A 25,607-nucleotide genomic window follows, 5' to 3' on the forward strand; every position below is an offset into this window, starting at 1 on the left:
AAGATGACGAGCCAGCCGGGGCCACAGGAGCCCCCGCGCGGTTGCCTACCCTGTCCCAGCCTGGGGGCCGGCCGGCCGCCCTGCACGCTTCTCCCCGCTCTGCCGTCCTCCTGCGCCGGCTGCCGGGGGCGCGGGGGCGCGGGCTCGGGCCCCGCGTGACGTGGGCGCCGGGCGGGAGGGGCCGCCCCGGGGGCTCTGGCCGCCTTATTAGCGCCTCGCGGGTCGCGGGCAGCGAGCAGACGACCGCTTGGCGAGCCACCGGAGCCCGGCGTGCGGCCCCTCCCGCCTCCTCCTCCGCCTGCCGCCGCCTCCTCCCTCCGGCTCCTCCCGCCCCACCTCTGTGCGCGGCGGAGGCGCCCTCTCCCTGCCTCTTTCTCCCGCTCCCGCTCGCCGGGCTCTCTCTCGCTCATCCTTCCCCCTGCTGTGCTCCGGAGGGGGGGACCCAAGCATTCTCGGGGCGCTCACCGTGGGGGTCCATGGTGCTAGGGAGAGCTGGGCAGAGCTAGTTGGAAGCCCCCCCGTCCCTTCCCCCTCTCCAGGCGCAGCCCGTGCGGGCGCACAGCACCTTCTCGCTCTGCGCGCTGCCGGGGAGGACGGGGTGAGGAGGTGAAGGGGAAAGCCTGCAGAGCAAAAGGGGGGCCGGCCTCACAGCTCAGATTTCATTTGCATTGAAGCAAAGCACAGAAGATCAGGATTTTATTTTATTTTTTCCTTATATTCTGCTTTTTTAAAATCTCTTCCCCCACCCCCTTGATTTTTTTTTTTTTTTTTTAAGAAACTTATTTTGGGGTGTATGCTCCGGGCATTGGCTTTGCCCAGTAGTTGAACAGTCAACTCGACTCGTGATGGTTCTCCTGTCACTTTGGTTGGTAGCAGCCGCTCTGGTACAGGTTAGGACTTCAGCTGATGGACAAGTAAGTGGAAAAAAAAATAATGAAAAAAAAAAAAAAAACCTCAAACCCAACCTTTTCCCGAAAAAAGTTCCTCTCCTCTTTCCCTTCCTCTTCTCTCCTCCCCTCCCGCCCTTCCCCGTTATCTGGTGCCTCCAGGAGCGGTGTTTGGAGGGCTGGGTGCTGCGCGCCGGGCGTTCAGGGGTGCGGGAGTGGGAGGCGGGGGTTGGATGGCGGGGGAGCCCGGGCTGGTTCCACCTGGGGCTCCCCCGCTTTGCGGCACTCCTAACCATTCCTGGTTGCAAACTGCAGCCCATTCGCATCCCCGCCGGGGCCATCTGTCTGGGTTTCCCCTTCCCCGGAGGGCGGTCGGGGCGCTTGAGTGAAGTTCTGGACGCGGGGGGTCCAGGGTCCCAGCGCTCCGGCTGCTGCCGCCGGGAGTCGGGTTCGCGGGGATTTCTCTTCTCACTGACTCACAGCTCTTTTTTCGGGCAGACAGAAGCGGGGGTTTCAGGAAGTCCTTGGGCCGGCCGGGGAGCCATCCAGCAGACACGTGTCCTGGGAGGACTGCGGCGGCGGGGCTGGGGTTTGACAGTTGCTAAGCGGGGGCTGGGACGTTTCCTGCCCTGCGTTTTCCTGGGCAGAGAGGCTGGAGGCGCCCGCCGCCGCCCTCCCCTCCCCCTCGGCCCGGCTCCTCCTCTGGAAAGCTGAGTGCAGCTCTGTTTCTTTTTGGCCCAGCCCCCACCCTTTGGAGACTCAAGGTGAAGCCCGATGCTCTCCAAAGAGTCCTGAAGGCTCAAGCTGTTTGTAGTAAATTCACATCCTCCCAGGGCTGGTAGGGTTTGGGGGTGCAGAACACTTCCGTGAGTTGTTTTTTTTTTTTTAAGCTTCTCTGGTTTGCCTGGTCTGACTATAGGGTAAAAAAAAGTATGAAATTGCTCATTCTTGACCTCCAGTCTGATAAACCAGGCCCCCTTGTTAGGCTTCTTTACACTCGTATACTATATATTACACTCTCTTTTCTAATCCTGACCCAGTAGCTGGAGTTTTCAGAAAAGAACAGTGAGTGTCACTGTTTAATTTTGCTGATCTCATAAATGCTCAGTTAAAATTAAAACGGGCAAACACTTCCCCTGCCCCGAATTGTTACTGAATTGGCTCTTAGGGCACAGGAACCTTCTACAAACCCAGGTGCAGCCTGGAGGCACCAATGCGGGTCTCTGGCATCTCCTGATTAAGCTAGCTCCTGAAAAGCATTAATGGTAGAAATAAAACGCACGAGGTGATAAGATGAAACCCAGTAACTGTTTCTTTTTCTTACTCTCCCCCCTCCTTTCCAGGCTGGTAATGAAGAAATGGTGCAAATAGGTAAGCCTTGTTCTCAGATGTCATTCTTATCTTAGTAGAAAGTAGGAAATGAAGTAAGCCAAGCAAAATATTGTTTCTGCAATTTCTCCTGTGGTTAGAAAAAAAAAAAAAAATTATAGTCCGGGAACATTTCTGTTCTTCTCTCCCTCTTTCCGGAGGAGAATCCCACTTTCCTCAAGCTGAGTTAAGGTAAAAAATTCTCCTGCAGTTGGACTTTTCAAGCATTTTATTACTGTCTTTGGATAAGCCTGTGGTAGGTTCTTGTAGGGCTGGAAGAAGAGACTGAGATAAATCAAATCAAATAAACCTGTGTAGCCTTAGGAGGGACACAGCTGATTAGAGCAGAAGGCAAAGTGTAAGAATGCTACAAAGAAGGGAAAAATGAAGTACTGAGGATGGAAATTTTTCTCTTAAATTTTTTTCCAGCTCAGAATAAACCCTCCAGTGACTTCTTTTATTTCATATGCTGTAAAATGATTACCTACAAAAGTGCAAGATACTATTAGGTCTTTTGCAAATAGCATCTATAACCTCACTGATGATGTGGGAATGGTTCCCATTTTATGGGTGAGGAGACTGAGGCTCAGAGAGTGTGACTTGAACAGGTCACTCCACAAGTCCATGATCTTTTTTGGAACTGCTTATAATAATATATTTGTTCTGAATTCAGAGGCTGAAAGTCATCTGGCAAGGAGCCAGACTCCAGTCAAAGCCTTTTTATACACACTTAACTTGGGTTACTTTAAAAGATAATTTTTCTTTTTGGCTGAGTACTACTAGTCCGTGTAAATTCTGTATTTGTCAAGTGATACTGTAAAGTCATCTTTTCGATGAAAAGTTTTATTGCTGTAAGCAGAGTTACAAGCCATTGACCATGTACTATGTGCCAGGCGGTGTTAATTGCGTTGTGTACATGATGTCATCTAATTCTGGAAACCACACTATAAATGATGGACACCATGGTGCCTATTTTAGACTCAGAGAAAATGAAGCTTGACAGGCTACACAGTTACCTGCTGTGGTGCATTATGGAGAGCTGGAGGGATTCTACACTTGTATACTAATGGGAAGGACCCCAAGATCCAGCCCCAGGGTAGCTGTATATTTATATGTAGCTGTATACCAACCTTTCTACCAAGTGCTTAGCATTGTTGGGACTCTTCCTCAAGAGTAACATCCACAGAAAGAGCGGGACAGAGGAGAGGAGAGTGACTGAGAACTGAATTTCAAACCAGGTGTCTATGAAGGGACATCTGTCATTTGTGGTTCAAAGCACTCAGCCATCAATCTATATCTTTTTAAAGAAGGATTAAAAAAACAACAACACACAACAATCCTCAAACAAGCAGGGAAAAGAAAACGTTTAGTTTTATTACTTAGACACTTGATTACTGAAACATCACAACTTTTTACTATGTTAAATTCAAAAGCTCTTTTAAGATTACCCATTCAACCAAAGGGAAAAAGTATATGGCTTTCATTTCATTTTCAGATAGAATCAACATGCTGTCATGTAAGACACTTGGGTTAGACTTTGGACCAGTCCTTTGGTTGATATAAATTACTTTGGTAGCCCTTGCCTGCAGGGAAGAAAGTAGTACAGGTGTGCTTAATTTTGGTAGGAAGGAGATGAGTATCCTGTTAAAAGAGAGGAGGGTCACTCTTAGGTTGTGTTGCTGGATATTTACTTCCTTCCAAGATCCTCAATTTTTTGGGATTTCTTTTATTATCATCATTTTCAAGTTCAGTGACGATAAAAATACATTTGGACTCAGGTCTTGTGATAACAGAAGTGTAGCTATCATTTGGTTTGGGGTTATAATTTATGTAGCTCTTAAGAGGGATTTAAAAGGTTATTTAAAAATGTTATGTACAATAATGAGGTAATTCTTTCTTGTTCCCATGCGGAAAGCATTTGCTAATATGAAGGTTTGCTAAAATGCACACCTCTACATATAATTAACTTTTTTTCCAATAATTGATTTGTTGCTGTACAAATTGGCTAGAGAAAATACCATGGCTCTGAATAATTTCTGGATAATTGAATGTCTCAGAAAGAGAGCAATGTAAATTAATGACAAGCTGTAAATTATTAGGAAGCTAAGTTTGAAAAATATTTTTATTTATGCAGGATAGTGCACATAAGTATATATTTTGCTGATTCTTCATGAAGGTAACACTCCATGTACCTGGACCAATAAGAACATTACGTGTGCTTGTGCCATATTCATAGCACCATCACTGTGTGAAGGGTAACCAGTGTCTTGACTTTCAACAGGATAGTTATTTTGCCAGATTTTATTGTGTGTGCTTTCTTAAGTGGAATCATAAATATCTGCCTTAGGAAACCAATTAAAAAAATCTGATATGCTTCAAGGCTATGGACTAGAAAGGAGCTTATTTAGGTAGAAAGAAGGCAGTTCGTCATGGGGGCAGATTAGAATATGTATAGATATATCACCTATGTAGTGTGTCATACTGGCTATTGCTCCTTTCCTTTTCTCTCCACTCTGTGGGAAAATGCCCTCTTTTTATGTGGGCAAGTATGATTCACTCTAGAGTAAAAGGGGAAAATAGATTTTGAACTGTGACCCACATTCTCTGCTTTTTTGTCAGCCAGAGAAGAAATACCTACCTACCTATTTACACCCATATATACTCAACTACACCTCTGTATAATCATAGACATTCTTACATGCATATGTGAATGTGTATGCACTGTGTGTATGTGTGTAATTGTGTTTCATGAGTCACTAACATGCTTCTGTGGCATATCAGGGTGTTCTTTCATTTCTGACGCAGAATATGGCCTTGGTACGAAGCCGAGGGTAATTGTGGGCAGGGAGGCTGACTCTGTGACACGTGGCTTAGAAAATAAACGTACTTCTGGAGCATTTGAAAAAGAATTCTGAGTCTTTTGCTTCATAAGCATGAAGTCTTTTGCTTCTTTAAGCTTACCTGGGCATCTTTTTAAAAAAATATATATTTTATTGATTTTTCACATACAGGAAGGGAGAGGGATAGAGAGCTAGAAACATCGATGAGAGAGAAACATCCACCAGCTGCTTCCTGCACACCCTCCACCGGGGATGTGCCTGTAACCAATGTATATGCCCTTGAGCGGAATCGAATCTGGGACCCTCCAGTCCACAGACCGATGCTCTATCCACTGAGCCAAACTGGTTTCAGCTACCTGCGCATCTTTAGAGGAAAAATCATTGTGAGGCTTTGGTGTTAAAGCTGTCTTCCTTCTCCCTCCCCATCTCTTGCAATGGGGCATGTTCATCTTTCTGTGTCCTCTTTCTGCTTCCCAACTTCAAATTCAACTGCATGTCATTCTTATCAAAATAAAGTTGCTAATCAACCACTTATAATAAATTTACTGAGAAATAAATTTTAATCATTTGCAGATACTTATTTGGTTTTCAAGGATTAGTGTGAATCCCTTTACCTCATTCTTGGCATACAGTAAGCATTCCCTCTACTCTAGACCTCATGAGAGCAAAGACTTTGTCTCAATCACTGCTGTGTCCCCAGTAACACAGGGCTTGGTACCTTGTGGGTCCTTAAATATTTATTATTCAATGAATGATCTAGCAAACGGTATCACATTGGGACGTACCTGTGTTCTGAAATTTCTTAAGTATGCTTGTTCTGTGTCCCTCTTCAGGTTCAGTTAGAAAGTGAGGATGGTGACCATGGTGATACAACTCTGTTGTCAAGGTTTCTTGAGACCTCTCTATACCCCACAAAGTTCAGGGACCGAGCTTTACTGGTTTTTAGGCACTTTTTGTGCCTCATAAGTATTTGGCAAATTGAATTGAATTACGTGCAGGTTTTGAATGCCTACTCATTTCGTACGAAAGTCTACCTGGGATCATTTGTCCTGTTGCTGGCTTTAGGGGAAATAAAATAAACTAAGATTAAAATGTATCGATCCAGTTTTCCAGCAGCAGTACTAAAAGGTGTGGTTTAAAGAAGGGTTACACTCATCCTTTGTAACATTTAGACTTTTGTCTACCTAAGACATTCTTCTTTGTAGTTAAAGATCATGCACTTCACTTGACTAATTTAGCTTCTACCCCTCCAATGAGCATCATAATGGTTAATTTTACTGCTTAAGTTTCTAATATGAGGATATTAATAAAGGCAGCATGTTATCTATCACCAGTAATATATTATTGCTGTTTATCTGAAGTAAATATTTCTTCCACATGTTTTCACTTCTTGCCCTAGTCATCTTACCCAATAATCAGGATATTACTCAGAAATGTTAAGAAATCCCCAAGGTCACCTCTGCTTCCAAAATGATTATCTGTAAAAAGTCTTTACTTGTGGGCAGCCAACCCAAATTACCTTGGAAATCAATTAGGGACAATCCCAAATTGTCTGGTAAAATCATGAATGAATTAAATATGAGGAGCTTGGTTATACCATGTTGACTGGTTATACCATATTGACAATGATAACTTAGATGAAAAATCTAATGCTTGCTATTATCAGAATTTTAGGAACCCTCTCTCTAATGTTCCTCTAATAGAGATCAGCTTTTACTCCTAAGCTGTGCTACTTCTATTTTTATAAATGTGGACAATTATCCTTTTAATTAATCAATTTTTGCTCTGATTATAGAAGTTTTGCTTGTGCCCATTATAATCGTCTTCTTTAATTTTTCTGCATTTTCCAGATTTTTGATAGTCATCCCAAATAAGAAACTATTATTACAACTTAGCATATTGATATTCAGTCTTCCTTTAATACACAGATTGTGTGTTTGTATACCTGTTTTTGTTTTGTTTAATATTTTAGTATAATTTTCCCTATTATTAAAAACTCCTTGTAAACATCATTTTAGTCCCCTTGTACTAAAAAAATTGAATTTATGTACTGTTTTCCTAATTTATTCATTTTTCTCATAATGAACGTTGTTCCACTGTATTGTATGTAGGTAATTTCCTGCTTCTCAAATGACTACTTTAGGAGAGAGACTTAGAAGTTGATGACCAAGTAAAGCAAGTTAACATGATACATTTTAACAAATGGCTTTAGAAAAAGTTTGTGTGACCTGAACTCCCACTAGCAATATACTAGGAAAGTGTTGATTTAAAAAAAATATTAATTCTAAATTTGTTTTGTCTCCATTCTTCTTGACATTTGAATATGATTTTTAAACATTTGGTTATATAATCTCTGAAAGATGGAATCAATCATTTTTTCTAGTTATCAGGTAACCAAAATATGGGTAATTATATTATAAAAATGTTTTGTTATTTTATTTGTATTATGACAAGATTCATCCACATCATGGGATAGAATTTGAGAGTTGTATACTCTTTAGAATAGATAGGAAAGCGTGGGAAGAGAGTCTAGCTTTGGAATCTCTGTTCCCACATGTAATTGATCCATCCTAATTTTCCAAATACGTTTACATGACTTTGCTGACTAACTGTAAATCCCTAGGAGATATTTTGTGGTAAAATGTCAGTCTCCTGTTTATAAAAATGATTGCCACAAATTCAGCATGATGAATCTTTTTGGAATTTAGAACAAATTGTGAGCAGCATGAAATAGTCTATGTTATTCTTGAAGTGACTGATAAAACAAAGAAAATATTTAGGAAACCTTATAGAAAGTAAATAGGATTAAATCTACAAATATTGTGGTCTTAGATATTAAATTACATTTCCTGCAATTTTGATATATATAGTATATATCTTTTCATATGCACATATGCACACAAAAATAAAAAGAATGGTTGAAATTATTATTCACGTGATTTGAATTCTGTGTCTTTATATCTAAAAACTTCTCTCATTTACATGTAGAGTCCATGCCTCAATCTTAAATCTAACCAGTATATCCAGTAGAGTTTCTATTAACATTCATCTCCTTTCCTCCATCAGATGGTCAGGGAACAGACTCTTCACAATGTGGTTTAAAATCCTGACTCATCAAACCTTCCTGCTGGTGACTTTAACCTCTCAAAGCTTCACTTCTTTGTATGTAACATATGCATACTACTGCTGCTTAGCTCATACAATTCTGATTCATGGAAAGCAAACTATAATAATAGTTACTATTAGTGGTATGTCTTAGTCTTTTTTTTTTTTTTTTTTTTTTTGAAATTTTACTCAAGGAGAACCACATCATTCTAACGCCTACATTTTTCACAAGTTCTGTTTGGCACCATGAGTTTCCAGAAATGACTTTTCTGTGCAATGGACTTGTAAACTATCCATCCACTCAGCTCACCATATGGCAGATCTTCGAGAGTTCTATTTCCATGTGTTATCTTTAAGCTGATAATGAGGTGATGCTTCATTCATAGGGATATAGCAGGAGAGGGAGGGAGTTGAGTAAGGAGTGGTACAAAAATAGCTATTTCAAACTGGAGGCCCGGTGCACGAAACTCGTGCACCAGGGGGTGGGGAGCACATGTCCCTCAGCCCAGTCTGTACCCTTTCGCAGTCTGGGACCCCTTGGGGGATGTCCAGCTGTTGGTAGGCAGACATCCCTCTCACAGTCTGGGACCCCTCACTCCTTACCACCCTGCTGCTCGCTGCGAGCCTGGCTCCTGCCTGAGCAGCACACTCCTGTGGAAGCACACTGACTACCAGGGGGGCAGCTTCTGCATTGAGTATCTGCCCCCCTGGTGGTCGGTCTGTTAAAATGGTTGCTTAGGCTTTTATTATATAGACTAGAGGACCAGTGCACAAAATTCATGCATGGGGGGGAGTTGTTCCTCAGCCCAGCCTCCACCCTTTCCAATCTGGGACCCCTCGAGGGATGTCCAACTGCCCATTTAAATCTTATCAGGTCTGAACAGGCAGTTAGATATCCCTCTCACAATCCAGGACTGCTAGCTCCCAACTGCTTGCCTGCTTGCCTTCCTGATCGCCCCTAACTGTTTCTGTCTGCCAGCCTGATCACCCCTAATTATTCCCGTGCCAGCCTGATTGATGCCTAACTTCTCCCCTGCAAGCTTGTTTGCCCTTTCCATGCAGACCTGGTCACCCCTATCTGCCCTCCCCTATAGGCCTGGTCACCCCTAACTGCCCTCCCCTGTGGGTCTGAGTCCCCCCGCAACTGCCCTTCCCTGTAGACACAGTTGCCTCCAACTAACCTTCTTTGTCGGCCTAGTCACCCCTAATTGCCCTCCCCTGCTGGCTTGATTGCCCTCCCTTGCAGTCCTGGTCTCTCCCAAATTCCCTCCCCTGCTGGCCTGATCATCCACAATTGCTCTTCCTTGCAGGCCTGGTTCCTCCTAACTTCCCTCCCCTGCTGGCCATCTTGTGGAGGCCATCTTGTATCCACATGGGGGCAGGATCTTTGTCCACATTGGGGCAGCCATCTTGTGTGTTGGATTGATGGTCAATCTGTATATTACTCTTTTATTAGATAGGTTAGAGGCCTGGTGCATGGGTGGGGGCCAGCTGGTTTGCCCTGAAGAGTGTCCCAGATCAGGGTGGGGGTTCCCTTGGGGTATGAGGTGGCCTGGGCGAGGGGCCTGTGGTGGTTTGCAGGCAGGCCATGCCCCCCTCCCCCCATGACTTAAGCAGAGGCTCTAGTATCTGGAATTTTATTTATCTTTTACAATTGAAACTTTGTAGACTGGAGTGAAGCCAAGCCTCCTGCTTGCTCTGTGAAGCAGTTTCTATTGGAATTTATTTATCTTCTAAATTGAAACTTTGTAGCCTTAAGCGGAGGCCTGGGCTGGCCAGGGTATGTGGAAAGCTTGGCTTCCTCCATTGCTCCATTGCCCGGGGCAACCCTAGCCTCCTGCTCTTTCCAGCTCTGTGGCTGTGCCACTTCTGTTGCGATTTATCTTCTATAATTGAAACTTTGTAGCCTGGAGTGGAGGCCTTTGCTGCCCAGGGTGTGTGGAAAGCTTGGCTTTCTCCATCGCTGGGGAAACCCAAGCCTCCCTTCTGTTTTCTGTGGCCGCAGCCATCTTGGTTGGGTAAATTTGCATACTCACTCCTGATTGGTGGGTATGGCTGGTGTACTTGGCTTGTGGGTGTAGTGGAGTGATGGTTAATTTGCATACCACTCTTTCATTAGGTAGGATAATTCCATCCCACCTAAATTGTGTATACCAGACACAATTCTTTCTCTTTTTCTCATCATATTTATTGAAACTTCTTTTTTCCATTTCATTGAGAGAAAATTCTTATATTAATTATGACTCCTTTGAATGCAAGTAACAGGAACTGAGTTGACTCTGGTTAAGAAAAAAAAAAAATTGATCAAGTAATCAAAGTCAGTTATAGCTGGATCTGAGAGCTCAGAATAACCTCTGGAATCTCTGTCTTAATCTTTCAATCTCTCTCTCTTCCTCCTTTTCTCTATCCCTCTCTCCTTTATCATTTTTCCTATTTGCTTTATCTCTCTAAGATTTTAGTGTCTGCACCCCCCTCTCCTCCACCTTACCTCCCAAATAGTGCCAAATACTGTCATCAGCATCTCCAGGCTATCATTCTACCGAAAGGTAGACAGACACCCCACTAGACAACGCACTGCTTTTTTGACAGCTCCAGGAAAATTCTGCGTAGGGTTTTTATTGGCTATCTAGCTTGAGTCATAAGCTTATCCTTGAACTATTCACTGAGGTCAGGAGTGCAGTGTTCTGATTGGCCTCAGTTGAGATATTTCGCCCTTGATTTATAGGGACTAAGTGTGGAGTGTGGGATGGCTCACCTGAGGGAAAATTGGCACGGATGCTAGTGCTACAGATGTGAGGACTTCCCAACACATTGCAAGGGAACTGGAGGCTGCAGTAGGCAGAATAATGGCTCTAAAAATATCCACTTCTGAATCCTTGGAACCTGTGAATATGTTGTGTTATATGGCAAAGAGGAATTAAGTTTGCAGTGGAATTAAGGTTGCTAATCAATTGATCTTAATATAGAGAGATTATCCTGGATTATCCAAAGGGGCAGCACTTATAAATAAAAGAGATAGTTGGAAGAAAGATGATAGCATAAAAAAGATGGGTGGATGTTGAAGATGGAGGAAAGGGTCCATGAACCAGGAAATACAAGGCAGCCTCTGGGAGTTGAAAACGTCAAGGAAACGGATCACTCCTAGAGCTTCTGGAAGAAATACAGCCCTGCTGACACCTTGATTTTAGCCATGTGTGGCTAATTTCAGACTTGGTATCTCCTAGAACTGTAGCATAACAAATTCATGCTGTTTTAAGCCACCAAGTTTGTGGCCATATGTTATAGCAGCAACAGGACACTAAACCAGTTTCTCATACTTTTGTTAAACCATGAGCCGGAGTGTCTTAGATTTGGAAAATATAATTATCACAAGTAATGTTTCAGTGAAAGTCTTTAAAAATGCTATCCACATTTCTTATCTGTCATATTTTCCCCAGCCTTTGGCCCTGGAGATGGATGCTGATTTTTCCTGGCTTTAAATTCTAGACTCATATTAAATTAGCCTTTAAAAGTATTATCTAACAACAAATTGTAAGATGTGTGAGAAATACTAATTTTTAGAATGCCCAATATAGCTCTCGAGTCTGCAAAACTTGCAATGATGATAAGTACAGCCAGGAGAAGTGCTTTTAAAACTAAGATTGGAATGTTAAAATTTTGGCATTTGGGCCTCACAAAAATAATTCTCTTCTACTTATTATTCTGCTATCGATCATTTGATTATATTAAGAGGTAGCAAAAAAGGAAAACTAGAATGTGTTTTTGTTTTTGTTTAAATAACATTTTCTTTTTTTAAAAAAAATTTCCTAAAAAAAAACTCTTACCTGATTTCATGTCCTAAGGAACGGTAAAGAATGTGCTGTTCTTTCCTAAATTATTCTCATGAACATAAATATTGTGCAATTGCAACAAATATTTATGAAAAAGCCAGTTAAAAAAATGAGAAGAATTTTTAAGTGTACAACTACTTGTTCTTTCTTAATAAGTAAGAAGAACCCCCCCACCCCCAACATATTTTCATTTTTTCCTCAAATAACTTGATAAAAACTCTTGGACTATGAAAATGGGTTTGCAACTAAAATAAAAGACATCAAAGTTTCTCTGCCCAGAGGAGATAAAGTGAGGACAAGGAATTTGGCCCTGTTCATAAGTTCAGCATGTGTCACAATTAATTTTTAATTGCCTTTGAGAAAAGATGTGTCTCCTCCTCCAATGGTGTTTACAGCTTCGGTAAACCCTTTGGCGTGTGGCGTACTTTTTAAGGTCCACTTTTCACCAGATTCACATCTTTCCTGGAGCAGCTGCCTCCTGTCATTTCTGATGAAAGTCATTCTCTTTCCTTTGGCTCGGGATTTGGAAATATTGTTGTTGGAGCTACTTCTTTAGCAGATCTTGAAAATACTTGATTTCATTCTTGTGGCCAGATTGTTGCCTGCTGACAATTTATATCTGATAATTGCCTGTGTGAAGTGCCTTTTTATAATAGAGCAATCAGCCGATTCTTGGGAGAGAATCCCAGTCTCTGGGTTGGATAATGGAGCCTGGGTTGTGACATCATCCTGGACGTCAGGCCCTGGATATAGAGCTTAAGGTCTCTATGAACCGTATCAGAAACACAAGGTGGGGTAGGGTATATTGGGGAGAGAGGCCCCCAAGGGGTGCTGGGTCATGGAGGGAATCTGAAACTGACTTCCTTCTTCTGTAGCTCGAGCTAGAGGATGATGGTGATGGCGATATAACATCAGCTAATTTTTGATTTATTGAAATGTTCTTAAGGGCAAACCTTACTTCACTGAATTCCCATTATTATTCCCAATTTACAAATAAACTCTCTGAGCCTTGATTTTCATTAATTTGCTTTCAGGATGCCAAAGAATTTATCAGTTTGAAACCAACCAGAATGCAACACAGTGCTTTCTGACTCCAGACCTGTGGTGTTCAACCATCTTACCACCCCTCCTTCCTTGCCTTGGGTTAAAGCCACATTACCTCAGTCACATTATTCCAATAATCTGTGTGCCTGGGGTGCTTTGGTCTTAATTAGATCAGCTAAGACTTGCTGTGATATATGGAAGCTTTGTACTGCAGTCACTCCAGGTCCTAGCAGTGAAGATTGTAAAGCTGAGCACTTTTTTTTTTTTTTTTTTTTTTTTAGAATTTTTTATTTTGTTTATTTATTTTTTTAAATATATTTTATGATTTTTTTTTTTTTTTTTTTTTTTTTTTTTTTTTTTTTTTTTTTTACAGAGAGGAAGAGAGAGGGATAGAGAGCTAGAAACATCGATGAGAGACAAACATCAATCAGCTGCCTCTTGCACACCCCCCACTGGGGATGTGCCTGCAACCAAGGTACATGCCCTTGACCAGAATCGAACCTTGGACCTTTCAGTCTGCAGGCCAACACTGTATCCACTGAGCCAAACCAGTTTCGGCTGCTGAGCATTTTTGATTTTTTACTATTCCACAGTGAGGTCTTGGAAATGCCCCGGGGACATCCAGTCTCCCTAGGAAATATCTGTGTATTATTCTACAGCAGACTTAGAAAGATACCACACAGCATGTCCTCAGTTTTGAGCATAGGTGACTGAATGTGTGAAGGAGTTAAGAGGATCCCAAAGCATGGACTGCAGTGTCAGACTGTGAGAGCACTCCCAAGAATTCCCACTTCCAAAAATAATCATTGATTTTTTTTCTTCCTCCCAAAGACTCATGTACACTGGAACACTACAGTTAAGATGCCACATGTCTGCCCCAAAGAGCTTAAAATCTCTCTAAGGACAAGACGTAAGCGTGTAACTTTTCTTCTGTAGGGATTTTTATAACCTTTATGCAAACAGTGCATGACAGGGAGAGCTAGGGAGCTCAGACCAGGAGGGCTGTATTCTGGACAAGCCAGCTGGGAAGATTTTTTTAGAAAAGATGGGGCTTGAGATATAGGCCATGGGGGCTGGGTTGAATTTGCATAGATAGTGGTCGGCAAACTGTAGCTCTCGAGCCACATGAGGCTCTTTGACCCCTTGAGTTTTTGCAAAAGGCCAGCTTAGGAGTACCCTAATTAAGTTAATAACAATGTACCTACCTGTATAGTTTAAGTTTAAAAACTTGGCTCACAGAAGAAATTTCAATCGTTGTACTGTTGATATTTGGCTCTGTTGACTGATGAGTTTGCTGACCACTGGCATAAAGAGAAAGCAGCAGTTCCTTCCCCCTGGATGATACAGCAGAGCAGAACTGGGAAGGCAGGCGTGATTTAGCTGGTCTGGTGAGTGTGTTAGAATGTTTTGATAGGCTAATATGAGAGATATGGTGAAAAGAACTTAGGGACAGTGCAGAGGTCCTTAAATATGAAAGTTTTTTGGTTTGCTTAAGTAATCTATTTTTTGAGTTTCACTTTTTTACTTGTAAAGTGAGAGGATTTGATTAATGGCCTTTCAAGCAGTGTTTAGATCTAACATGAAAAATATATAAGTATAATATATCAATTTTCTGAATCTATTTTATCCTGAAGTAATGATGAACTAGGGAAACTATTCAGAGAAATAACAGTAATATTAACACTTAACATTTATAACACTTACTATGTGCCAAACAGTTCTTAGCATTTTGGATTAGGCCATTTAATTTTTACAACAATCCTATGAATTACATATTATTACTCTCATTTTTACAGATGAGTACTGACATAAAAGTCTTATGACCAAAATCAGAAAGGTAATAAGTGGTAGAACATAGACACTTTATTGTTTATTTATTTAAAAAATATATATTTTTGCCCTGGCTGATGTGGCTCTGTTGGTTGGACATTATCCTGTGCACCAAAAGGTTGTTGGTTCAATACCAGGGTACATGCCTGGGTTGCAGGCTCGATCTATAGTGGAGGGCATGCAAGAGTCAGCCTACCAATGTTTCACTTTCATATTGATGTTCCTCTTTCTCCTCCCTTTCTCTCTCTAAAAATTAATTAATTAAACTCTTTAAAATGTATTTTTTTAAAATTACAGTTAACATGCAATATTCTGTTAGTGTCAGAGGTACAACATAGTGTTCAGGCATTTATATAACTTATGAAGTTTGCACCTTGATAAATCTAGTACCATCTGACACCATACACAGTTAATACAGTATTATTGGCTATATTACCTATGCCATACTTTACATCCCTGTGACTGTTTTGTAACTACCAATTTGTACTTCTTAATCACTTTCCCCATTTCACCCATTTCCCAACATCCCTCCAATCTGCAAACCATCAGAATGTTCTCTGTAACTATGAGTTTGTTTTTATTTGTATTTTTCATTTATTTTGGTTTTTAGACTCCATATATAAGTAAAATTATAGATCTTTCTCTTTTTCTTTCTGACTTATTTCACTTAGTACAATAAATATCCTTTAGGCCCATCTGTGTTACAGAGGGCAAGATTTCATTCTTTTGTATGGCTGAGTCACACTTCATTGTATATATGCACTATTACTTCTTTATCCATTTTTCCATGGGTGGATAAATAGAATACTTCTATATCTTGGCTATTATAATTAATGCTGCAAGAAACATATGAATGCATATCTTTTTGAATTTGTATTTTAGTTTTTTTTTTTTTGATAAATAACCAGAAGCAGAATTGCTGGGTCCTTTTTGTGTCTTTTATAGCCTTTGATTATCTAGAGTCTGTTTCTTCTGATATAGATATTAATATCCTAGGTGTTTTTTTTGTTTTTTTTTTTGCTGTTGTTTCCATTTTCATGAAATATCTTTTCCACCCATTTACTTTCAGTATGTGTTATCTTTTGATCTGAAGTGAGTCTCGTATAGACAACTTATGTAATGATCTTATTTTCTTATCCATTCAGTTATCCTGTGTATTTTGTTTGGAGCATTTACTTACATTTAAAATAATTATTGCTAGGTATGTAGTTATTGTCATTCATATTTTATATTTTAAATTTTTTCTTCTTAAAGAAGTCCCTTTAACATTTATTATATTACTGTTCTGGTGGTGATGAAGCCCTTTATCTTTTTCTTGTCTGGGAAGCTCTTTCTCTTTTCCTCAATTCTAAATGATAGCCTTGTTGGGTAGAGTAATCTTGATTATAGGTCCTGTTTTTCATCACTTTGAATATTTAGTGTCTATGGGAACTCCTTTGTAGGTAATTGCTTTTCTCTTTCTGCTTTTAACACATGTGAGCAGATCACAAGCATTCTCATGTTTTCATATTACACAGTGTTTTACATAAATGTTAAAGGCATGCCTTAAAATTAAATACCTATTGCATTTTGAAGTTATTTATTTATTTTTATTTTTATTCTTTAATATATTTTATTGATATTTTACAGAGATGAAGGGAGAGGGATAGAGAGCTAGAAACATTGATGAGAGAGAAACATCAACCAGCTGCTTCCTGCACACCCCCCACCAGGGAAGTGCCCGCAACCAATGTACATGCCCTTGACCGGAATTGAACCCGGGACCCTTCAGTCTGTAGACGGATGCTCTATCCACTGAGCCAAACCGGTTTCAGCTGCATTTTGAAGTTATTTATTACATGTTATTACAAGCTAATATATTTTTAAAGTATGATACTTTGTAAAACATTTTTTGTACTCATTCAATAGAAACTTATCTGGCCACTGGGTAAAGCTAGCAATGAAACTACTGGTGCGTAATGTGTTAAAATTCTCTTTTTGTCTTTAACTTTTGGCATTTTAATTATGATGTGTCTTGGTGTGGACTTCGTTGGGTTCATCTTGTTTGGGACTCTTTATACTTCCGGATTTGTATCTCTATTTCCTTCAACAGGTTAGGGAAGTTTTCAGTCATTATTTCTTTAAATAGGTTTTCAATTTCTTGCTGTTTCTCTTCTTCTTTTGGTACCCCTATGATACAAATGTTGGTATACCTGATGTAGTCCAGAGGCCCCTTAATCCTCATTTTTTTTCTTATTGCTGTTCAGATTGTATTTTCTGTACCTTATCTTCCAAATTGCTGACTCAGTCCTCTACTTCATCTAGTTTACTGTTGATTCCCTAACATATGTTTCATTTTAGTTATTGTATTTTTCATTTCTGACTGGTTCATTTTTATGTTCCCTATCTCCTTTTTTTATGCTTTCTATCTATTGTATTTGATGAAGTTATCACTGATATGAGTATTTTAAATTCTGTATAGGGTAGATTGCTTATTTTCATTTTGTTTAGTTATTTTTTCTGATGTTTTCCCCTGTTCTTTAATTTGGAAAATGTTTCCTTGTGTCCTCATTTTGGCTGCCTTCATGTGTTTGTTTCTATGTACTAGTAGAGCTGTTATATCTCCCAATTTTGAAAGGTTGGCCTTAGATAAAAGGTGTTCTGTGGGGCCTGGTGGCACAGTCTCTCTGATCACCTTAATCAGGTGCTTTAGGTGTGTTCTTTGTTGAAGTTGAACCTTGATTGCTATTGGCACATAAGTGGGAAGAATTGACCCTTAGGCTGATTGGTTGTCAGGACTGGCCCTGACTACATTGGAGGAGCTGTTGTGTAGGGCTGACTTTATGGAGCAGGATTCACTTTAGCAGGGCTATGGTGCTTGCTGAATCTGCTCTTTGAGTGTCATTATAGAGGTGATTAGGTGGTACTCTGGTGTGGTCTGAACCTGGCCACCTGGTGCGTTGGTTCTGGGACCTCTTTGGAGGTTTAGGCCAAGGTCTTCTGCTGCCTGTGCCTTGCCCTGAGTCTCTTGGTGCCAGTTACAAAGTGATCTGCAGATGGTTGCCACTTGTGATGGGCTTGGAGCTGCCTGGGAGATGCCAAGCTGCAATCTGGTGTTGGATGCTGAAATCTAGGCATTTCAAATGTGGGTCTTTGAAACAATTTTCCTGGCAATAATTTAGATAATACTTTGGTACAATTTATTCAATAGTTGGTAGTGAGAAAAAATTATATGTGGGGATTAAAACTGGCACTTGTGGCGTTTGGTGTGAGGTGTTGAGGACTTGAAGGTGATTGGAAGAAAGGGAAGAAACTTCTAAGGATAAATCAGTAGGACTTAAATGATGTTAATTGGGGGGAAAGTAAAAATGAAGTCAGTATTCTCAGCCTGGGAGATTCAGCACCTCATGAACAAAGAATGAAGTCAGGAAGGCAAACTAAATATTCAAGTAAAATGAGAAATTTGCTTTAGACATTTTAAGGGGGAAGAGCATGTAAGACATTATTCTCCAGCAGAGAACTGTCCTATTTAGGTTTCAGTTTGAGGCAACTTATTTTTATCTTTTAACCTATATTTAATGAGGTCTATTATATGTGGGGTATCATGCTTCAACACAAACATAGGTGAATGACCAAAAGTCTCAGAAATGATTAGAGTTTGGAAATTAATTGGGAAAGTCAAACAGATATTAAAACAGAAAGTCTGATAGCTTCAAGGTCTTTTATATGGACACAGAACATTGAGTCCTCAAATCCTTTGATGCACATTGTGTAATATTTGTGTATGTGTGTACAGATATACACATATGTCACATACATACATATGTATTTACACAAGAATGTTTTTTGGTTTGTTTTTCCCCAATGCAGCACGAAGGAGAAGAAGGCATTAAGTTAAACTCTAGAATGAGGAATTAGATGTGCGAGCATTCCCTGGCAAGGAGAATTGTTAGTGTTATAATTAGATTGCCTGTAGAGATGTGACAATACTTTTTCTTAAAGGTAGTTCAAGTTTTTGAGATGATCTGAACAAGTTGAAAAATAGTCTAAAGACATTGTGAAAATCTCTTTTACAAAGAGGCTGGGAGGAAGCATGGGGCTCTCAGTTGCTTGGGCCATGTTCTGGCTGAGGGTGGATATCTTTGGCTGGGACAGGGCCTGTCCCTGGGGACGTGGAAGAGAACATGTGCTCCTTATCATGATCCTTCCCAGGGAGAAGAATGATGAGGGAGGTGCTGAGCTCTGTAAACTTCTTTTTCCCAGGCTTACCAATCACATACTTCACTCTTTTCTACTGGGGGGAAGGGTGAGTTAATGGGTACGAAGAGGCCTGGACTACTCAGAAAAAACTCCCCTCACAGAGAGCAGGAGCAGGTAAACGTACTCTACCTCTCACCCACGCAGAAATAATGCTATCTACTTGAGATGCCTGAATTGTAAGGAAGAGGCAAATATTAGATGATTTTTCAAGGTCATTTTTATTTTTGATCTGTATAGTTTTAATTCTATGAATAGCCAATGGGATTGCAAAGTGAAAGATGATTTCCTGCTGCCTGCTTCTAAGGGTGAGGGGCTCTGTGTCTGCATTCCAGGAGGCCAGTTTAGAACTTTATATACCTCCTCAGTCTCAAACTGCTCTTATTCATTCACTTACTATTCACTCATTGATATTTATTGAACAGCTTCAGATCTGTTCTAGGTACTGGGGGGTTGTAGTGAAGGTAACAGATAAAAAAAAAAAATCCCCGCCCTTCTGAAGCTTACTTACATGCTAGTAGGTATAAAGAAGAATAGACATGCAAATAAAATTTATAGTTTGAGATGGTGCCAAATTTTGTGGAATAATGTGTAATATGAAAGGGGCATAGAGTGATAAGGTGGTTACTGGTGGTCAGGACAGACCTCAGTGGTAGAGTTACATTTAAGTAAAGGCCTGAAGGAACTGAGGGGTGAGACATGTCTTGCGGAGGAAGACACTGGGCAGAGGAAGCGACAAGTACAGTGACTTTGAGGTGGGAGGAGTTCCAATGCTGGGCTGTGAGCTGTTTTACTCTGGGATGGGTTTGGAGGAAAAGCGTGACATGATCTGTGACTTTAATTACTCTAGCTTTTTTATTGAGGATAACATATAACTGGGAAGAGTAGACAGAAGGAATGGTTAGGAGGTTCATTCAAAACTTCGTTGATTGTGGTTTGGCTTAGGGTAGTAGCATGGGAGGTGGTGACCAGTGATTCAAGTCTGGAGGCATTTTGAAGGCAGAGTCCATAGAATTTATGAAGAGATTTGGTGTGTGGTTGAGAAGAGTTAAGGATGGTTTAATCAAGTGTTTGGTCTGCATAAGTGGGAGGATAGAGTTGCCATTTACTGACACAGGTGAGGGACATGTTTGGAAGCAGGAAGATAGGACGTTTACTCTGAAATGTTAAATCGAGGTGCCTAGTGAATGTCCACATGGCAATTGTACTGACAGAAAAAGAGCTTGTGAATGAAGCCTGGTCTAGAGATCTACAGTCGTGAAGGAATTCAAAGTCCCAGGACGGCATGAGCTCACCAGACTAGAGAGGGTAAATGCAGAAGAGTCCACTACTGCATCCCTGCAGTGTATATAGCTCATGGGAATAAGGGGACGGGAGGGAGAAAAAGAGAGGAGACCAGTGAGGAAAGAGAACCAGAAGAGAATGGTGTCTTGGAAGCTAAATAATGTATTTCAAGAAGGAAAGAAAAACCTGGATTAAACGCTGCTCCTGCGGCAGGTATGAAGGTGGACTCTTGCCCAATGGTTTCGGCACCATGGGGTTACTAGTGACCTACACAAGGGACTAATTGGAGTGGATTCGAGAAAGAAACAAGGATGGGAAGAGGGGAATTGGAGGCATCTAATATAGTAAATTTTTGAAGTGTTTTGGTATAAAGGGGAGAATTAATGGATTAGCTAGAGATGGATGTGGCATCAAGTAAGTTTTGTTTGGTTAGAGATGGGAAATATGGCAGCTTATTTATTTGCAGGTGGGAATGATTTAGTGATTTGGGGAAATTGATCAGAAAAGAGAGAGAGGACAATTGCTGAAACTGTTCTTGCAAAGGCAAGAGGGGCTAGGAAGTGGTATACAGTGGAGGGTTTGCTCTTAGGTTATGTTGAAGAAAATATATACGTACAGTAAGGAGATGGACTGATGCCATCCGTGCACTGATGCCAGTGAATTGTGGAAAATTCACTGTATCTGAGTCATGCTTGGATAAATAGCACAACTTGGCTTTACAGTGGTCCCAGCCCCTCTATGCTTGTGAAACTTAGTAGCCACAAAACCTTTATGTATCTATTGCTATGGCTCTTCAGCCACCTCAGCTGACATTTGAATAGTTTCATATATTGAAATTCGCATGGGCATTATTTTAATGAGTAGTGAGTTTACATTTAAGTAGCTAATCCTTACTGATTTCTTTGCATAATCTCATTTGATCATCTCACCAAATCTATGAAGTTGGAGCTACCCTGTTTCCCCGAAAATGAGACAGTGTCTTATATTAATTTTTTTCTCCCAAAGTTGCACTAGGTCTTATTTTCAGGGGATGTCTTATCTTTCCATGCGCTAGGTCTTATTTTCGGAGGATGTCTTATTTTCGGGGAAACACAGTATTATTACTAACCTTCAGTTGGCAAATGAGAAAACTGAGTCTAAGGAAAAATAATTTGTTCAGGTTCATATGTTAACTAGTTGCTTTTTGACACTGTAGTTCATTCCTTAACTATATGAATAGGCTATATTGCTTTGCAGAAGTATTTGGGCCTGTGAAATGTCTAATTTCTGTATGCAGCAAAGTAACATTGGATATGATTTAGTTTTCTTATGTAATTTTACTGAGATTAAATACTTTTGATATCTTTGAGCTTTACCCATCACCCTCCTCCCCCCTCCCAAAGACTGAGAATTTAAGAGCCTTTTACCAAAATGTTTGAAGCTACACTAGAGGAAAATTTGGTTGACTGGCTGTGGGTAGGCAGAGCGTAATCATTCTTGTGGTAGTTTTTCTTTATAAATCAGATTTTAAATTAGAAGTTGACAGTAAGATGAAGTGAGTAAGAGCATAGGAGCATGATCTTTAGTTTCAAAATGATCAGAATTGAAATTTTCATTTGGCTCCTTGCTGGCTAGTGACAGGCCATCTAAGATAATAACACCTACTGCGAGTGTTGTGAGAATTAGAGTTGATATATTCTCGAGCACAAAGGGCAGTCCAGCGTTTATTCTAATAGATGGCAAATAATTGGGTAGCTCCTGTGTCAGTTCATCAGCTTACCATCAAGGGAAGGTAGCCTGAGAGGTTACTGAGTGCATCTTTTCCCTTAATAACCTTAATTTCCACCTGGAAATGGACTCACTCAGGGTTTAATTTCAGAAATGTTTCTTGTGTGCACATTTTAGCAATGATTTACTATTTAGCATTAGAGATGACAAAGCTCTATAGCAATACACCATCTTTATTTTGAAAAAAATTCCAGGATGTGCTGTCTGACAGGGAACATGGGACCGTCCCAGGGAATCTGGAATGCATGGTTTACTGTAAGGGTGAGGCTCTGGGTGAGGAGGAGCCTCCCTGCAGTCTTCTTAGATTTTCTACTTCTCCAGTCACTTAATCCAGGCATCAGTATATTGTCTAGACTTTGGTTGTGTGAATTCCCTTCAGCAGAGATGGGAAATCCATACATTAAAATAAAGCATTACTTTCTCCTTCCCATGGAACAGTAAATAGATGGTTAGAGAAAGAGTTATAACTGGGATTATTGGTGCAGCCAGATGCTCAAGGGCCTGGGATAATAAGTCAGAGTGTAGAGCAGCCGAGACCAGTGGTCGGCAAACTCATTAATCAATAGAGCCAAATATCAACAGTATAATGATTGAAATTTCTTTTGAGAGCCACATTTTTAAAACTTAAACTTCTTCCAACTCCACATCTTCAAAATAGATTCGCCCAGGCCGTGATAGTTTGTAAAAGAGCCACACTCAAGGGGCCAAAGAGCCACATGTGGCTTGCGAACCACAGTTTGCCAACCACGGGCCTAGACAAAGCAAAGGCTCTTTAGTTACCTGCATTACCACCTTAACACACATCAAATACATTCTATTGTCGCAAGTATAAAATCAGCTATTAGATTACATCGGGAATGCCAGGTTGAATGGGGAGTTCTTATCCCCAAGGAATTTATTGGGGGTAAGCTTTGTCAGTCCCACATCCAAGATTCTGATTCATCATTCATTTACTATGGGAACTTTCCCCTCTGTCACTCCACTCCTGCAACACTTGAGTTCATTCCCTAAATTTTCAAGTTCTTTCCCTGAACCAGAACTTACAAAAGTATTCACCAAAGATTTGGTTGCAGGGAGACCAACCTCTGTACCTGTGCTTTCAGTAATATCTACTATTGGTCCTTGGCTATGACATGGAGCACCGATGGTACAGGGTGGCAAAGTTATGCTCCAGGGTTGGAACTGGGCTTCACTTTTTTTCTGTGCTAGGACAGTCTTACTCCTCTGCCTATTGAATATTTACAACCAGGTTACTTACTCTCCATTTTTAAAGAGAGAGATTTTGTTTAAATCAATTGGTCATTACAAGTGGCCTAATAATTACAAACATGCACTCAAGAAATTTCCAAGTTGCAAAATGACTTCATTTGTCTTCTGGTACTCTACACATCATTTGAAGTATATATTTAAAAATCAGGGAAAATAATGAAAACATAGTGATTCTATAAGGATATTTAACATTATAGATTGTAGGTTCAATTATGGGTCTCTATTGAATGACATGTGTTCCTATATGTGAACAGTATTTATGAATCATATAATTTTTTAAGGTAATTTAACACACTATTGGACTAGTCTTAGATTAGAATTCTGAAGGTGAGGAACTCTTTAATTTATATTCTCAAATTTCCCTTTCCATGTTTTCTTTTTCCATTCTGTTTTTTTTTCTTCATTCTTTTAAAAAAATGTATTTTTATTGATTTCAGAGAGGAAGGGAGAGGGAGAGATAGAAACAGCAATAATGAGAGAAAATAATTGGTTGGCTGCCTTTATGTCCCTATTGAGGGTCAAGCCCAGAACCTGGGCATATGCCCTGACCAGGAATCTGACCATAACCGGCTGGTACATAGGTCAATGTTCAATGACTGAGCCATACTAGCTGGGCCTCTTTTTTCATTGTTGCCCCCTTATTTCCTTCAGTATCCACTGTATTCTGCCTTCAAAACCATTTCTATTAAGGGATAAATGGTTCATTCAGTGTGTTATCTTTCCCAAAGATGCTTGCATTTTAGCAGACATAATATTCATTTTAGCAGACATAATATTGGCTAAACTAGGGGAATTAAGTTCTAATTTTGAAATTCAATTTAACATGTAAGTGGCCACCCATGTTGTCAGGTGGATCCCAAATACACTTTTATACTCAAGTGAGTGTCTGTCCCATGTAAGGAATACTTTGCAAAATGACAATGCCATTTGCTCTTGACTAACTAGTAATATCTGCATATTCAATTTATAGATAATTATTTCTTTTTTTTTTTTAACTTATTTCCTCATTTTCTGAAAATGTTCTGTGATTTATGGGACATGGCATGATGTTGTAGAATGAGGATATGGGCTTGGGAGTAGCAGTTGGATCCATATCTGAGCTTCACAGTTATTTGACCTTGTATACATACCTCATGATTCTCAGTTTCCTCATCTCTGAAGTATGATTGTTAGGGTTGTTATGATGGAAAAAATGTTTATGTACTACCGTGTGTAAATTACAGGTCATGGTATATGCAATGTAGAGTAGCTGTTGTAACTAATATAAATTTTACTCTTATAGGAAAACATATTAAAATAAAAAGAAAAAAGTTCTACATAACAGAAACTTTTTAAAGTTTGTAGCATGTGTCAGTTAAGCAGAAATAATTGGGAATGTGTCTTGATTATAAGCAAGCCAGATGCAGTTAATGGGAACTTACGTTCATGTTCTTAAATATATAAATGAGATATGCATTATAATAAACCTTTTTAAAAAGTAAAAAAAGATTTGTTGAACACAGTTGCCTCAGGCCATTTGAGAAATGATTTGAGTTATGAGAAATGTAATACCTAAGAGATAATTCAGAGATATACTCATTATGCGTTTTGAGAGTGCAGTCTTGTGAGTTGGGCACTTTATGCTTGTGCTGTGTTCTCTTGTTGCACAGGGTCCTACAATTCTATTTTTCACTCCACAGATTCACCAATAAAGAGACACAAAGAGTATGAGCTGGTGACTCCAGTCAGCACAAATCTAGAAGGACACTATCTCTCTCATATTCTTTCTGCAAATCACAAAAAGAGGTCAACAAGGGACGTGTCTTCCAACTCTGAGCAATTGTTCTTTAATATCACGGCATTTGGAAGAGATTTTCATCTGCGACTAAAGCCCAACACTCAGCTCATAGCTCCTGGGGCTGTTGTGGAATGGCAAGAAACCTCTCCGGTGCCTGGGAATATAACCGACCCAGTTAATGACCGTCAACCAGGAAGTGCTTCTGAAAGAATCTGGAAAACAGAGCCTTTGCAGACTAACTGTGCTTACGTGGGTGACATCATGGACATTCCAGGAACCTCTGTTGCCATTAACAACTGTGATGGTCTGGTAAGACTCATTCCCTCTTGTGTGTGTATATGTTTGCAGGTGTTTGGGAGTGTACCATGGC

General features: G+C 40.3%; 1 protein-coding gene across 1 annotated transcript in view; it reads left to right on the forward strand.

The window, feature by feature from the left end:
• The first annotated feature begins 345 nt into the window (after positions 1 to 345).
• The window catches only part of ADAMTS3 (ADAM metallopeptidase with thrombospondin type 1 motif 3), a 233,873-nt gene continuing 208,611 nt past the window's right edge, over positions 346 to 25,607 (forward strand). The window contains exons 1-3 of the mRNA XM_036414250.2: positions 346 to 914; positions 2,231 to 2,258; positions 25,140 to 25,546. Of these exons, the coding sequence (XP_036270143.1) occupies positions 846 to 914; positions 2,231 to 2,258; positions 25,140 to 25,546 (504 nt within the window). The 5' untranslated portion in view covers positions 346 to 845. The remainder of the gene's footprint in view (positions 915 to 2,230; positions 2,259 to 25,139; positions 25,547 to 25,607) is intronic.

Source organism: Pipistrellus kuhlii, unplaced genomic scaffold (assembly GCF_014108245.1).
Source record: "Pipistrellus kuhlii isolate mPipKuh1 unplaced genomic scaffold, mPipKuh1.p scaffold_m20_p_1, whole genome shotgun sequence".
NCBI classification, from domain to species: Eukaryota; Metazoa; Chordata; class Mammalia; order Chiroptera; family Vespertilionidae; genus Pipistrellus; species Pipistrellus kuhlii.